Source organism: Oryx dammah, unplaced genomic scaffold (assembly GCF_014754425.2).
Source record: "Oryx dammah isolate SB20612 unplaced genomic scaffold, SCBI_Odam_1.1 HiC_scaffold_5, whole genome shotgun sequence".
In the NCBI taxonomy this organism is placed as follows: domain Eukaryota; kingdom Metazoa; phylum Chordata; class Mammalia; order Artiodactyla; family Bovidae; genus Oryx; species Oryx dammah.
The window spans coordinates 75,450,555-75,465,785 of record NW_024070189.1 but is presented as its reverse complement, the minus strand read 5'-3'; the positions used below and the strand labels follow the sequence as shown (position 1 = coordinate 75,465,785).

The 15,231-nt window shown below is 37.9% G+C and overlaps 1 protein-coding gene across 2 annotated transcripts in view; it reads right to left on the bottom strand.

Annotated features, from left to right (window-relative positions):
• Positions 1 to 270: 270 nt before the first annotated feature.
• HSD17B4 (hydroxysteroid 17-beta dehydrogenase 4) overlaps positions 271 to 15,231 on the bottom strand; it is a 103,468-nt gene continuing 88,507 nt past the window's right edge. For both annotated transcript variants that reach the window (XM_040241695.1, XM_040241696.1), the window contains exons 23-24: positions 9,532 to 9,659; positions 271 to 805 (exon numbers count right to left, since the gene is read on the bottom strand). In XM_040241695.1, the coding sequence (XP_040097629.1) occupies positions 716 to 805; positions 9,532 to 9,659 (218 nt within the window). In that variant the 3' untranslated portion in view covers positions 271 to 715. The remainder of the gene's footprint in view (positions 806 to 9,531; positions 9,660 to 15,231) is intronic.

The window sequence follows — 15,231 nt, the reverse complement described above, 5'->3', positions numbered from 1 at the left end:
TCCAGTGGACCACATTCTGTCACACCTCTCCACCATGACGTGTCCATCTTGGGTGGCCCTACATGCATGGCTTAGTTTCATTTAGTTAGACAAGGCTCTGGTCCATGTGATAAGATTAGCTAGTTTTCTGTGATTGGAGTTTCAGTCTGTCTGCCCTCTGATACCCTCTCTCAGAGCCTACCGTCTTACTGTTTTGTAAGTAGTTGATACTATAAATCAACAACTGCTAAATTTTTAAAGAAAGTCTGGAAACACACAAAGACCTTTATGTTGCCTTAAAATGGAATTCTATTATAGCAAAGTATGTAAATGAGTATAATACGAAAATTCATGTTAAAATTGGGGTATCAATAAATCAAAGAGAAAATAATAAAGTGTAACAGACATCAAAGTAGCCTCTACTCATTTAATTTTCCTTACAACTTATAAATGCTATCCCAATTCTAAAGAGACTGGACTTGGGTGAAAATTTTTTATTATGAAGACATTGGTCTAAGGACAGAAGGATAATCATGTGCCAGCTTACAATTCCTTGTAAAAATAATAACATGAAAAATTAGTAGAAAATAAAAATCTGAAAGTTATCTGGATTCTGAAAATGTTAAGCAATTCTCCCTGTACCTTAATTTTGATCATTTTTGCTGGATTATTTCTGCATATTTAGGCGAAGAGAGTATTTAATTTTTCTGTTGTAATTAATAACATAGTACATCCTTCAGAGCTTGGCATAGTCTTTAAGAATCATCTGGAGCTTCTGGCTCAGCAAGATATTCCCTCTGGCCTTCAGTCTGCCACTAAAGAACGCCTGGAAAGGAGAAAGGGAAAACAGAGTACCAACCTTTGTTACATCACAGTTTCTATCTTTTTAAAAAAGATCATTGTTAAGACTGAATACAATTGAGTTAATAACTCCGGACAACAAAGGCAACTTTTATCTAGCAATGATAGTTTAATGATTATAGATAGCACCCAATTTTTAGATATCTAAGAAAAAATAACGATGCCTTGTATATTTTAGAAAACCATAGAATGGAAAGATCTGGTGCTTCTGCTTCAACCTATGCTACTGGCTTTAATCTATGTTCTTAAATGTGAATTTGAGACCATATGAATAAAAGGCTTTACTGTATTACTAACAATAAAAACATTCAATTCAGAACTTTTAAAAATAGATTTAAAATATTTAGTATATATTCATGAAACAGAAGGCTATATAGTGGCAAAATAAGATAGTCTAACAAAGTGGTACATAGATCCTAGGCTGTAGCATCAGAATGCCTGGGTTAAAATCTAGGCTCTGCCACCAAATGGAAGGTGAGCTTGGACAAACGACTTAACCTCTCTGAACTCTGGCCTCCTTATCTATAAACAGTATGAAAACAGCACTTAAATAGCAGCTTTGTTGCATTAGTTAAATGAAACAATGTGTAAAGTTCTTTGCTTAGTGCCTGACATAGAACTAGGTATTAAACTCATTATTACAAGTAAAAGGCCGCCATGTTAAAACACTAAGAGCTCCAGTTCTTTTCTGAGCTGACAAAAAGAATTTGTGCAGTTTCTCCTGTTCTACTCTGTTCAATTTCTGTTCAATTTCTACTGTTCACTAACAGTAAAGTAAAAATGATAAAATACATATAGCTTACTGAGAAAATAAGATATGGAATATGAAGTGAAAAGTCTCTAGATTTTTAGCTAGATTGAAAAAAATAGTAATATCCATGCATACTTAACATTACAAAGCAGCCCCACAAATAAAATGTCAACTTGAGAAGCACAGCCATCAACCTGAACTGGGCACACCAGCAAAAGAGATGTTCAGAAAGCTTAAAAACATGCTCAAGACCATAGTGCCAGCAACAAATAGGCCAGGACTTGAATTTGGGTGCTCTCTGCTTAACAGTGTCTCCTGATCATTAACTAGCAGCAACTTAATCTCAGTACCAAATCCTCACCACCTGAGGAAAAGCAAAAACTACTTAAACTTTTTATCCCAAAATTAATACAGGATAATTTCATTCAATCAGGATCAAGTGCTAAGCTTCCACACTGGAGACTGGAATTTTAAAACTAAGACTGCTTTCACTGTGAAGCTACAGAAATGATGGTCTGCAACTCCTGCAGAGAGTCACTACTGAGACCTGCTTGCCAGGTGCTACACTCTGAGAGGGACTTAACAACCAATAAGGACACCTATTTCCTTGAAGTAAGTACACCAATATTTGGTGGTTACTATCGAGTAGAAGAATTTTGTACATAAATCTCTGTTCCTAGTTGACTCTTAGAACAGGTTCCTAGAAGAAGAATTACTGAATCATGGCATTTAGATTTTCTTGACCATACTTCCATTATCATGGTTTTCAAACTTTGTTCCGCAGTGCACTAGGGCACTGCAGTGAACTCAAACACACTTTGGAGTATTTAAATTTTTTGAAGGAAATACAGTGACATTGGTCAAAGACAACACAAAAAAACTACTCTTGTTTAGATCTATTTAATAAACTGAACCATTAGGTATTTCTTTTGGCCTAGAAATGCCATAAAACTTTTTTACTGAACTGTAAGTTGCCATAAAAGAAGTCAGTGAAACTCTCACAGTGCTTTCCAGAAAGATGGTATCAAACTAATATTCCTTCTAGCTATGTGTAAATTCTCTTATCCCAACCTTATTAATACTATTTTTCCAATCTTTGAAAATCTGAGGCAAAAATGACATGCTTTAATTTGCATGTTTTAGATACTGGGAAAAATTAGTAATTGTTCTCATGTATGTTAGTCATTTCTGTCTCTCATTAATTATTGGTTCATGTCTTTTGCTCATTTTTTTACACTGAGGTCTTAGTGTTGCCCGTAGTTTTTATAGGTTATTGACACCAATATACTATGTACCATCTTTTTTTTCCCCAGGTTTATGGAATGTCTTATAGAGGGAGTCTGACAAGCAGAAGTTTTACATTTCTACACAGCCTAAACTACTATTATTGAGCTTGTGTTCCTTATTTCTATCCTTGCTTTAATCTATTCAAGTATTAACTGAGAATCTAAAGTACCCTAGACAATATTTTATGCTAGAAAAGAGACATCTCTCCCTGTTATCAGGGTGCTAACATTACAATAGTGAAAGGGAAGTAGCTCAGTCGTGTCCGACTCTTTGCAACCCCATGGACTGTAGCCCACCAGGCTCCTCCGTCCATGGGATTGTCCAGGCAAGAATACTGGAGTGGGTTGCCATTTCCTTCTCCAGGGGATCTTCCCAACCCAGGGATCAAACCCAGGTCTCCCACATTGCAGGCAGACGCTTTAACCTCTGACTTACCAGGGAAGCCCAACATTTCAATAGGGAAGTCAAAAAACAAAATGTGAACAAGTAATTAAAGACTTATAAATGCTATTAAGGAGGTCATGAAAACTATAACAGGAGGGAATTACTCTGGATAAAACAAAGCCAGTCCTATAAAAAGATAGGGATTGAAATTCCAGAAAGGCAAATATATAGACATTGAAGGAATAAAAACTGATGGGAAGGAACTAACAGAAAGGCAATGTAAACTGATTTAGTATAAGTGATGCAGCAAGCAGTGTAGGATGAGGCTGGGGAGATGAGCAAGGGAAGCATCACAAACAATATGTTAACAGGTAGTTTAGATTTTATCTAAGTGCTAAAGAAAATCTTGGAGGTTTTTATCAGGTGGAATAACTGATAATCTGATTTCATTCTTAAGAGATTATTCTGGCTCCTATGTGAACAGATTGGTGGAAAAGCAAGACTAAGTGTAGTAAGACCAGGCAGAAAGCCAGCTGAGAGATGATGGAAACTTGGGTCATGATGATATTCCTAGTGATAAAGAGAAGAAAATGAATACTAAAGATACATTTTGGAGAAATAACAAACAGGATTAAGGATAGAAAGGATACAAAGGTAAAGAAAGAAGCCAAGACAATTCTTGTATTATTGAGCATACTAATTTCAGTAGACAGATAATTGTGCCATTTCCTGAAAAAAGACTCAGGGGAGAAAATTAAATCACAAGTTCTAAATGGGGCATAATAAAGTGTCCCATCAGAGATGCAAGTAGAGAGCTGGTTATATCACTATGGAACTCAGAGAAGATGACTGAGTGAGACAATTAAATCTGCAAGATGACAACATATAGACGGCTCTAAATACCACAAGATAGATGGACTCATTTCAGAGTATTATTTAGAGAAGAGTCCTGAAATGAGCTCTCAGAAATACCAAAACCCAATGGCTGGGGGTAAAAGGAGAAGACACCACAGGAGATTAAGAATAGCCAAAGGTAGAAAAAGCAAAATAGGAGAATAAGGTGTCATAAAAGGCAATGGATGAAATTATTTCAAAAAGTTGGTGGTTAACTGAGTTAAATGCTACTAAAAGGCTGAGAAAGACCTAGACAGAGAAATATTCACTGGACTTAGGAGTTTTATGGTGTAGTACATCAAGGCTGTATATTGTCACCCTATTATTTAACTTATATGCAGAGTACACCATGAGAAACACTGGGCTGGAAGAAGCACAAGCTGGGATCAAGATTGCTGGGAGAAATATCAATAACCTCAGATATGCAGATGACACCACCCTTATGGCAGAAAGCGAAGAAGAACTAAAGAGCCTCTTGATGAGAGTGAAAGAAGAGAGTGAAAAAGTTGGCTTAAAGCTCAACATTCAGAAAACGAAAATCATGGCATCTGGTCCCATCACTTCATGGCAGATGGGGAAAGAGTGGAAACAGTGTCAGACTTTATTTTGGGGGGCTCCAAAATCACTGCAGATGGTGACTGCAGCCATGAAATTAAAAGACGCTTACTCCTTGGAAGGAAAGTTATGACCAACCTAGACAGCTTATTAAAAGGCAGAGATATTACTTTGCCAACAAAGGTCCATCTAATCAAGGTTATGGTTTTTCCAGTGGTCATGTATGGATGCAAGAGTTGGACTGTGAAGAAAGCTGAGTGCCGAAGAATTGATGCTTTTGAACTGTGGTGTTGGAGAAGACTCTTGAGAGTCCCTTGGACTGCAAGGAGATCCAACCAGTCCATTCTAAAGGAGATCAGTCCTGGGTGTTCTTTGGAAGGAATGATGCTAAAGCTGAAACTCCAGTACTTTGGCTATCTCATGCGAAGAGTTGACTCATTGGAAAAGACTCTGATGCTGGGAGGGATTGGGGGCAGGAGGAGAAGGGGACAAAAGAGGATGAGATGGCTGGATGGCATCACCAACTCAATGGATGTGAGTTTGAGTGAACTCCGGGAGATGGTGAAGGACAGGGAGGCCTGGCGTGCTGCGATTCATGGGGTCACAAAGAGTCAGACACAACTGAGCAACTGAACTGACTGAACTGATGGTGTCATGTCTTATGTTTAAGTCTTCAAGTCCTTTTGAGTTTATTTTTAACATTTTTTTTAAACGTAGCCACTATGTAATTTTTGATTACATATGTGGCTCATATTATTATATGGGGCTTCACCTCTTGGCTCAGATGGTAAGGAATCTGCCTGCAATGCAGGAGACCCAGGTTCAATCCCTGAGTTGGGAAGATCTCCTAAAGAGGGGAATGGCTACCTATTCCAGTATTCTTGCCTGGAGAATCCCATGGTTTCAATGACATATGTAGCTCACATTTTATGTCTAACATGTGTCTAATATTAAAACCAGGACAGCACTGGTTTAGACAATTCTTTTGTGAAAAGGAAAAAGATCTGATATGGCATGCTGGATGGGGATTGCTTTAAGATCCGTGTTAGCTTGCTTCTGTGCTATAGGACACTTACATCATGAAATGAGAGAGAATGATGTAGAAAAAAGCGGAAGGAGAGCAACAATGGCTTTAAGTAGATACCTGGATGAGAAATGAAGATGTCTTTGACAGAAGAAGGGAGACTTCCTTCAATGTAATATACAGGAAAAAAAGAAGATTGATGCAGATGCTGATGGGATTCTCTGATAGCTCAGATGGTAAGGAATCCACCTGCAACGTGGGAGACCCAGGTTTGATCCCTGAGTCAGGAGGATCCCCTGGAGAAGGGATGGCTACCCACTCCAGTATTCTTGCCTGGAGAATTCCATGGACAGAAGAGCCTGGCAGGCTATAGTTCACGGGGTCACAAAGAGTCAGATACGACTGAGCAACTAATACACACACATGCAGATGCCAATAGAATACATCTGGTGATAGGAAGGTAAATATTTTCATCAGAGGTCTTTCTTTTTTTCCCCAAAGAAGCAAGAAGAAAGGTCAGCAGCTGAAGACAAATATGAAAAACACATCTCAGACCACAGGAATGGAAGCTTAGTGGAAAATCACAGTAAGATTGCTAGACAGTGCTTAAAGACTATTTTGTAATCAAAATTTGGGGCTTCCCTGGTGGCTTAGTGATAAAGAACCCGCTGGCCAATGCAGGAGACTCAGGTCCAATTCATGGGTCATGAAGATTCCCTTAGAGAAGGAAAGGGCAACCCACTCCAGTATTCTTACCTGGACAATCCCATGGACAAAGGAACGTGGTGGGGTACAGTCCATGGAGTTGCAAAGGAGTTGGACATGGCTTAGCAAATAAACAACAAAAATCAAAATTTTAAAGGGAATCTAACTTGTCTAGTTGTATGGTTTTCCTCTTAACTCCTTCATCTATTCTGGTACAGATAGAAAGATGGCAGAGAGTAGAGTTAAAATAGGGTGGAATTTTCCACACAAGTAAGATGAGAGATATACAGGGAGATGAGGATATTTTCAAGGGAGATATTATGATGGACTACAAAATCTAAGCTGAATAAGAAGAGACGAAAAGACAGAAGGGCACTGATGGACAGAAAGTGGTGGTGTCAACAAACTGGAGGCCTCTGAAGTTCAACAGCAGTAGTAAGACTCACAAGACAAAAAACAAGCAAGGGATGGTATTGGAAAATGGTGATGTTTTGAAACAGATATTGGAATTTGCACATTTTATGCTTCCAATAAAGACAAAAGCTGATACAGAATGGACTGAAAGATAATTTGAAACAGTATCAATAAACTAAGAGTCATCTGGTTAGAGAAGTCATTTTTATGAATGCTGAAGGAAGCCACCAAGGTTGACAAGAGTTGGTGCATAGAGAGACTGTACACTAGAATATAAGCTGTTTGATAGCTGAAGAACAGGGGTGATGGCACCAAGGTGGGGCAGAACATAACTGGGCCAAATGAGTTTAGAAAACCTCTAGTATTAATTAGAACTTCTATAAAGACTAGATCTTTGAGAATAATTAACAGCTAGGTTTTTGTCAAGTTTTGCCTCTGCTTTAATTCTTTCACATTTAATTCCATTCTGTCTGGTATTGACAGAATGGTACATAGAATGACACAAAGCACTATCATTTCCTATGTAACTTCCCAGTATCATTCACCCCCAAAGACCTGATATTCCTAATGATTATATAAATGTTACATAAAGGTTTCCCTAAATCCTATATTTAATCCTTTAAAGGCATCTCAGGTATATCTTACAAAAGAACTCTTAATTACTCGCTCAGCAGCCATAATGACCTTTAAAAATCAGATGTCAATCCAGAGAGCAACAGCTTCCTATCATATATAAGATCTAAACTCCTCACCAACATCTACAAGGTCCAGTATGATTAACCCATGCCTACTTCTCCCTTTTCCCCTCCTGTTTCTCTCTCCACTGCTCATTTTGTTGGCCTCCTCACAGTTACAATATCCAATAAGCAGAGCCACTGGTGCCTCCAGCCTTTGCACTGGTTGTTTCTTTAGCCTTATGGTTCATTCCCTAATCTTCACTTTGTTCAGGTCTCTATCAAGTCTTTTTGGACAACCCTATCTAAAACAGTGCCTCCATCCTGTCACACTCTAATCCAGGGGTTGGCAAACTACAGCCCAAAGGCCAAAACCAGTCTGTTGCCTGTTTTCATTCATAAACAAATCCATTGGTATATATATATTATCCATGGCTACTTTAATTCTATAAATGGCAGAACCAAGTAGGTGCAACAGAGACCATCTGACCTGCAAAGCTTAGAATATTTACAATGGGACCCTTTACAGAAAAAGTTTGCCAACCACTACTGTAACCCATAACTCTGACTTATTTTTCTCCATATTTGAAATTATATTTCTTTTCCATTTCCCTTCTAGAACTTCCCTGGTGGCTCAGACGGTAAAGCGTCTGTCTATAATGTGGGAGACCTGGGTTCGATTCCTGGGTCGGGAAGTTCCCTGGAGAAGGAAATGGCAACCCACTCCAGTACTCTTGCCTAGAAAATCTCATGGATGGAGGAGCCTGGTGTCCATAAGGTCTCAAAGAGTCGGACACGACTGAGCGACTTCACTCTAGGACTAAGCTCTGCCCAGAAAGGGCGCTGTCTTGTTTAGCCACATTAAGCACTCAAATAAAAGGAGGTACTAAATAAATTCCTGGGAAAGAATTAACAGAGCTCACTCAGTATCTGGCATTATAGTAAGCTCTTCATGCATATTAGTGGATTTAGTTATCATCCATTTAGTTATTTGGGATTCTCACTATTCATTTTACAATGAGAAAATTAAGGTTTGGAGAGTAGATGTAAGAGCTAAGATTGAAACTCAGGTTTATCTGATGCCAAAAGAATGTATTTTTAACCACGATACAACTTTATAATTCTTTTTAAATTAGTCTTTCTATCCAGGGAAATTGAACATTTTATCCTTTATTCAAATTGTTCTGTATCTTGTAAAGTTATATTGTTTTCTGCAAATAAGCACTGTGCTTTTATTGTTTTGATAGTCATTGGTACTTGGAAGTTTGGGCAGTTATTATAAACAAATTTTAAAAATTATATCTTCTAGTTGGTGTTACTGCTATGTGAAAACTATTTTAAAATAATTACTGTGCATTCAACCATTTGTTTGAACTCCTCTGATCTAAGAATAATCTGATCTTCTTGGGATTTCTAGCTACATAATCATGATTAAAAATTACAAAATTTCCTCCTCTCTTCTAGTTGCTACATCAGTTACTTTAATTTTGTGTGTCTGTGGATTACCCAAAGGTTTCAGAACAATATTAACTTATAACGGTCAGTGAAGGTACTTTTGTTTTTCATGATTTTCTACTGAAATGCCTCTAAATGTTTTACCCTCAGGAAGATACTGGCTATTATGTTCCATCTTTCTATATCCAGTTTACTGTGATGATTAAGACAAGTTCTTAATCTTATATATCAGGGAAGAATGTCTAATTTTATGAAATATCATATGGTTTTTTCACCTCTGAACCAATGACAATAAATTAAAAGGTCTAGATATGAGTTTTATATTGTTTATCTGCTGAAGAAGAATTTCACTCAAAAGTTTATTTTTAACAAGTTATTGGCTGAAAAACTCCATTAGAAAAATATATGATCTGTCAACTTGAATACTGCTATCAACTCTTTCTTCAAGAAATCTGCCTCATAAATTAGAATTTTGGAGTCAGCCAAAACCTGCAACTGTCAAATAGGAAGCAATAATGACAAATAAATAAACATTTTAAGAACTTTACCTTCTGAGGATCAAGCTTGCCCAAGACTACTTCCATGAAATCTTCATCTGAAAGTGTGATGGTTACATCAGCAGAGCCTTTTGCAGGGCCTTGATACACTTTTCCAGAACCAGTTTTCAGGTCAATAGCTAGAAAAAATAGGAAGAAACCAATATCAGTCATTTTTATCTTTACAACATGAGAATAAAATGAAGCAGATAAATGCCGACATTTTTTAATAGTTTCAGAGTTACTGTGGTGTTTATTCTACATCATATATAACATATCACTTAGAAAAAAAATTTTAAATCCTTTATTTTTTGAGATGTTCTTTTTATAAAGAATATGATTTTCAAAAGAATCAAATCACTAATAGTTTTTCTTCATTGAAGAAGTTTACACAATAGAGAGATTTGAAAAGTGAATCAATGTAGAATAATATAATGAAGTTAAGAGGTTAGAAGTTAGATGATTAAGGTCTTTAGATTCAAATAAAGACTCTACAGTCAACAAAGGAAGAAAATGGAATTTTAAAACAATTGCATATTGGCTGGGAGGTTCTGCCATATGAATTAAATGATAGTAAAATTAAAATTTTTAAAGTATTTCAATTAGTTATTTATTTACAAAATGGTACTGCCTTAACTGTTGTGAATAAAGGTTAATATTAAAATCTCTTCCCTTAACTGTTTTGGACAGCAGGATTAAGTGTCCCAGAAACAGGCTGGATAACTGGAAAAGATATTAAAAATTTACCTCCTTCATTGCTCTCTGTATAGCACAGAGCTTTACGTTAAAGTTACATTTTACAAAGTTTTCATTGTCATACATGTGATCAAGACCACTCATCCAGAAAGGCCAATTCCACTCATCCAGCTTTAGCCTCTTGAATGTGCTTTCTCTACTATTGCAAAAAAGCTATGATCACATCATTCTCCCTAAGAGTGTGTAGGGAACTCCCAACTTAGGATCAAGAAAAGACACACACATGTAAGAAAAATTATATAGACTGGTTAGCCAAGTTCTGCTGCAAAGACAGAATTAAATCACTCCCACTGTCCACAGAAGATAATTTTGCCAACGAAACTAAACAAACAAACAAAAATAGCATGACTACGAACGGTTACCTTGGGGAGGAGAAAGGGTAAGAAGGGGAACTTTTTGCTTTGTTTCATTCACTCACTTCATTGTTTAGTTTCTTCTACGGTTCTCAGACAATATGCAAGATACTAGGAATAAGGAGTGAAGAACAAAGGCTCTGTTCTTACTGGCACATACATATTACAAACATGTTTTTCCGTGTTATTTGTGTAGTTAAAAACAAAAGTAGAATAAGAGAAGGAGGAAGGCAGGCAAGGAAGGAGCAGGGAGAGAATAATAGGAGGGGTCAGAGGGTAGAAAGGAAAGACTAAAGAAAAGCAAACCTCTGACATTCAACAGATACTGTTTTAATTCTTCACAAGTGAGTCTAAGGCCCACTGTATGCACCAGTCTTACTCAGGAATAAAACCGGACTCACATAATCTTAATACTTCACTGTGGAGTACGTCTCTTAGCTAGTGAAGGCCCTTCTAATGAAGTGCTATCTACCTGCCCTCTCACTCACTCGGTTTTACTTGCTGCTTCACAGCCACATTCTCATAAAGCAATAAAACTTTTTTCTGTGGAAAACTAATAACTAGTGCTGATAAACAAAAAGAGGGCTAAAAAGGGGAACGTTCTTAGCAAGAAGACTAGCCTCTGTCAGACCACCTCAGCCCAGCAAGGCAGAGGCCACACTGGTCCTTGCTCAGGCAGCCTTCCAGCTCCTACATGACCAAGCACGACAGGCCTCAGAGGGGCCTAACCTTGAAAGAAACAATGAAGATGCCTCCCTACTCCACAGCCAAAACCAAGCCTGGTGCCAGAACTCTCCTCATTTTCTTTAGACTCACACTAACTTGGTTGTTAAAAATCCCGACACAGACACACCTCTGCCCAGCAATTCACTGTTGGTGTTGTCTGGATAGCGAAATACAGGAAGCAGCTGGGAAGATGGGCACAGTCCAGGATCTCTAAGTTGGAATGCATCTTTCAGGCCACTGAGCGCAAACCCCGTGGCTTCTAGACTTGCTTAAGGGTAGTCACTCTGTGTAACCCCAGTTCCACAGGTGAACAAAGTAGCTGAGCCTGTTCTCTCTAAACAGGTTTGCATTTCCCATAATATGAACAAAGCTGGGACAACTAAAACGTTTAGAAAAACAGTTTTAAAACAGCTCGCAAAAAAAAAAAAAAAAAATAGGTATTCCCTAAGTCAAGGTATTTAGTCACCTGTTTTATGTCATTAAGCACCAAGATGCAAAATAGAGATGCCAACGTGGAATTATCTTCTTAAAAAATCATAAGCCAAAAATCTTAGGTACTTTCTACTGTTGCCAGCTCTGATTTAGCTCAGTGACACAGACTGCAAGAAAACAATTAGAACTGAAAAAAGATACACATAGTTTAGAATCAAATCAAAGACAGATAACTAAAGAGAATAATGAATACTTTCAGAGAAAGCTTCAAGATCCAATTTTATTGTTAGCTTTGATAAATTAGGACCTGAAGAAGATACAGTAAAATAAACAAAAGCCACAGGCATCAATTATAAGTACGTATTAATAGGATTCAAATATTCCCATTTTGGGGTGGAATGTAAGAAAAAACCCTTCGCCTAGGTTAATAAAAGGCAATTACTAAATGTAAGTACATTTTCTAATACTGTCTACAAGGCAAGTGACACTAAGATATGGTGAAAATATTAACTTGTTATTGAACTATATTTAAGAAAATCATCATATTTGTCAGAATGAATCACTTGTATATTTTATAAATCTCTACAGAGTTCTATTTTGCCAAATGTGAGACACACAATTCCAGCAACTTTTCTCACTCTTGTCTCATTCCTTTCCATGACCAGTATCTTCAAAATTCCATGCTTTATATTTATAACTCAACTTGTAATATAGTTTCATCTGTAGGGAAAAGGTAGAATTCCGTCAAAGATAGACAGAAGGAAGGACAGAATGAAGAAAGAAAGGCAAGTGCTGATACCTATATATCACTGTTAATTGATAAAGATTTTTAGAAAAAAAAAATAGACACTGAAATTTGGTGTCTGAAGACCACTTCAGTATTCTTGCCTTGAGAACCCAATGAATAGTATGTGAAAAGGAAAAATGATAGGATACTGAAAGAGGAACACCCCAGGTCAGTAGGTGCTCAAAATGCTACTGGAGATCAGTGGAGAAAAAACTCCAGAAAGAATGAAGGGATGGAACGAAAGCAAAAACAACACCCAGTTGTGGATGTGACTGGTGATAGAAGCAAGGTCCGATGCTGTAAAGAGCAATATTGCATAGGAACCTGGAATGTCAGGTCCATGAATCAAGGAAATTGGAAGTGGTCAAACAGGAGATGGCAAGGGTGAACGTCAACATTCTAGGAATCAGCGAACTAAAATGGACTGGAATGGGTGAATTTAAATCAGATGACCATTATATCTACTACTGCAGGCAGGAATCCCTTAGAAGAAACAGAGTAGCCATCATGGTCTACAAAAGAGTCCAAAATGCAGTACTTGGATGCAATCTCAGAAAAGAAGAATGATCTCTGTTCGTTTCCAAGGCAAACCATTCAGTATCAGAGTAATCCAAGTCTATGCCCCAACCAGTAACGCTGAAGAAGCTGAAGTTGAACGGTTCTATGAAGACCTACAAGACCTTTTAGAACTAACACCCAAAAAACATGTCCTTTCCATTATAAGGCACTGGAATGCAAAAGTAGGAAGTCAAGAAACACCTGGAGTAACAGGCAAATTTGGCCTTGGGATACAGAATGAAGTAGGGCAAAGACTAATAGAGTTTTGCCAAGAAAATGCACTGGTCATAGCAAACACCCTCTTCCAAAAACACCAGAGAAGACTCTACACATGGACATCACCAGATGGTCAACACCAAAATCAGATTGATTATATTCTTTGCAGCCAAAGATGGAGAAGCTCTATACAGTCAAAAAAAACAAGACCAGGAGCTGACTGTGGCTCAAATCATGAACTTTTAATTGCCAAATTCAGACTGAAATTGAAGAAAGTAGGGAAAACTACTAGACCATTCAGGTATGACCTAAATCAAATCCCTTATGATTATACAGTGGAAGTGAGAAATAGATTTAAGGGACTAGATCTGATAGATAGAGTGCCTGATGAACTATGGACGGAAGTTCGTGACATTGTACAGGAGACAGGGATCAAGACCATCCCCATGGAAAAGAAATGCAAAAAAGCAAAATGGCTGTCTCAGGAGGCCTTACAAACAGCTGTGAAAATAAGATAAGCAAAAAGCAAAGGAGAAAAGGAAAGATATAAGCATCTGAATGCAGAGTTCCAAAGAATAGCAAGAAGAGGTAAGAAAGCCTTCCTCAGCGATCAATTCAAAGAAATAGAGGAAAATAACAGAATGGGAAGGACTAGAGATCTCTTCAAGAAAATGAGAGATACCGAGGGAACGTTTCATGCAAAGATGGGCACAATAAAGGACAGAAATGGTATGGACCTAACAGAAGCAGAAGATATTAAGAAGAGGTGGCAAGAATACACAGAAGAACTATACAAAAAAGATCTTCATGACCACGATGGTGTGATCACTCACCTAGAGCCAGACATCCTGGAATGTGAAGTCAAGTGGGCCTTAGAAAGCATCACTATGAACAAAGCTAGTGGAGGTGATGGAATTCCAGTTGAGCTGTTTCAAATCCTGAACGATGATGCTGTGAAAGTGCTGCACTCAATATGCCAACAAATTTGGAAAACTCAGCAGTGGCTTCAGGACTGGAGAAGGTCAGTTTTCATTCCAATCCCAAAGAAAGGCAATGCAAAAGAATGCTCAAACTACCACACAATTGCACTCATCTCACATGCTAGTAAGCTAATGCTCAAAATTCTGCAAGCCAGGCTTCAGCAATACATGAACCGTGAACTTCCAGATGTTCAAGCTGGTTTTAGAAAAGGCAGAGGAACCAGAGATCAAATTGCCAACATCCGCTGGATCATGGAAAAAGCAAGAGAGTTCCAGAAAAACATCTATTTCTGCTTTATTGACTATGCCAAAGCCTTTGACTGTGTGGATCACAATAAACTGTGGAAAATTCTGAAAGAGATGGGAATACCAGACCACCTGACATGCCTCTTGAGAAACCTATATGCAGGTCAGGAAGCAACAGTTAGAGCTGGACATGGAACAAGAGACTGGTTCCAAATAGGAAAAGGAGTACGTCAAGGCTGTATATTGTCATCCTGCTTACTTAACTTCTATGCAGAGTACATCATGAGAAACGCTGGACTGGAAGAAGCACAAGATGGAATCAAGACTGATGGGAGAAACATCAATAACCTTAGATATGCAGATGACACCAGCCTTATGGCAGAAAGTGAAGAGGAACTAAAAAGCCTCTTGATGAAAGCGAAAGTGGAGAGTGAAAAAGTTGGCTTAAAGCTCAACATTCAGAAAACGAAGATCATGGCATCTGGTCCCATCACTTCATGGGAAACAGATGGGGAAACAGTGGAAACAGTATCAGACTTTATTTTTTGGGGCTCCAAAATCACTGCAGATGGTGACTGCAGCCATGAAATTAAAAGACGCTTACTCCTTGGAAGAAAAGTTATGACCAACCTAGATAGCATATTAAAAAGCAGAGACA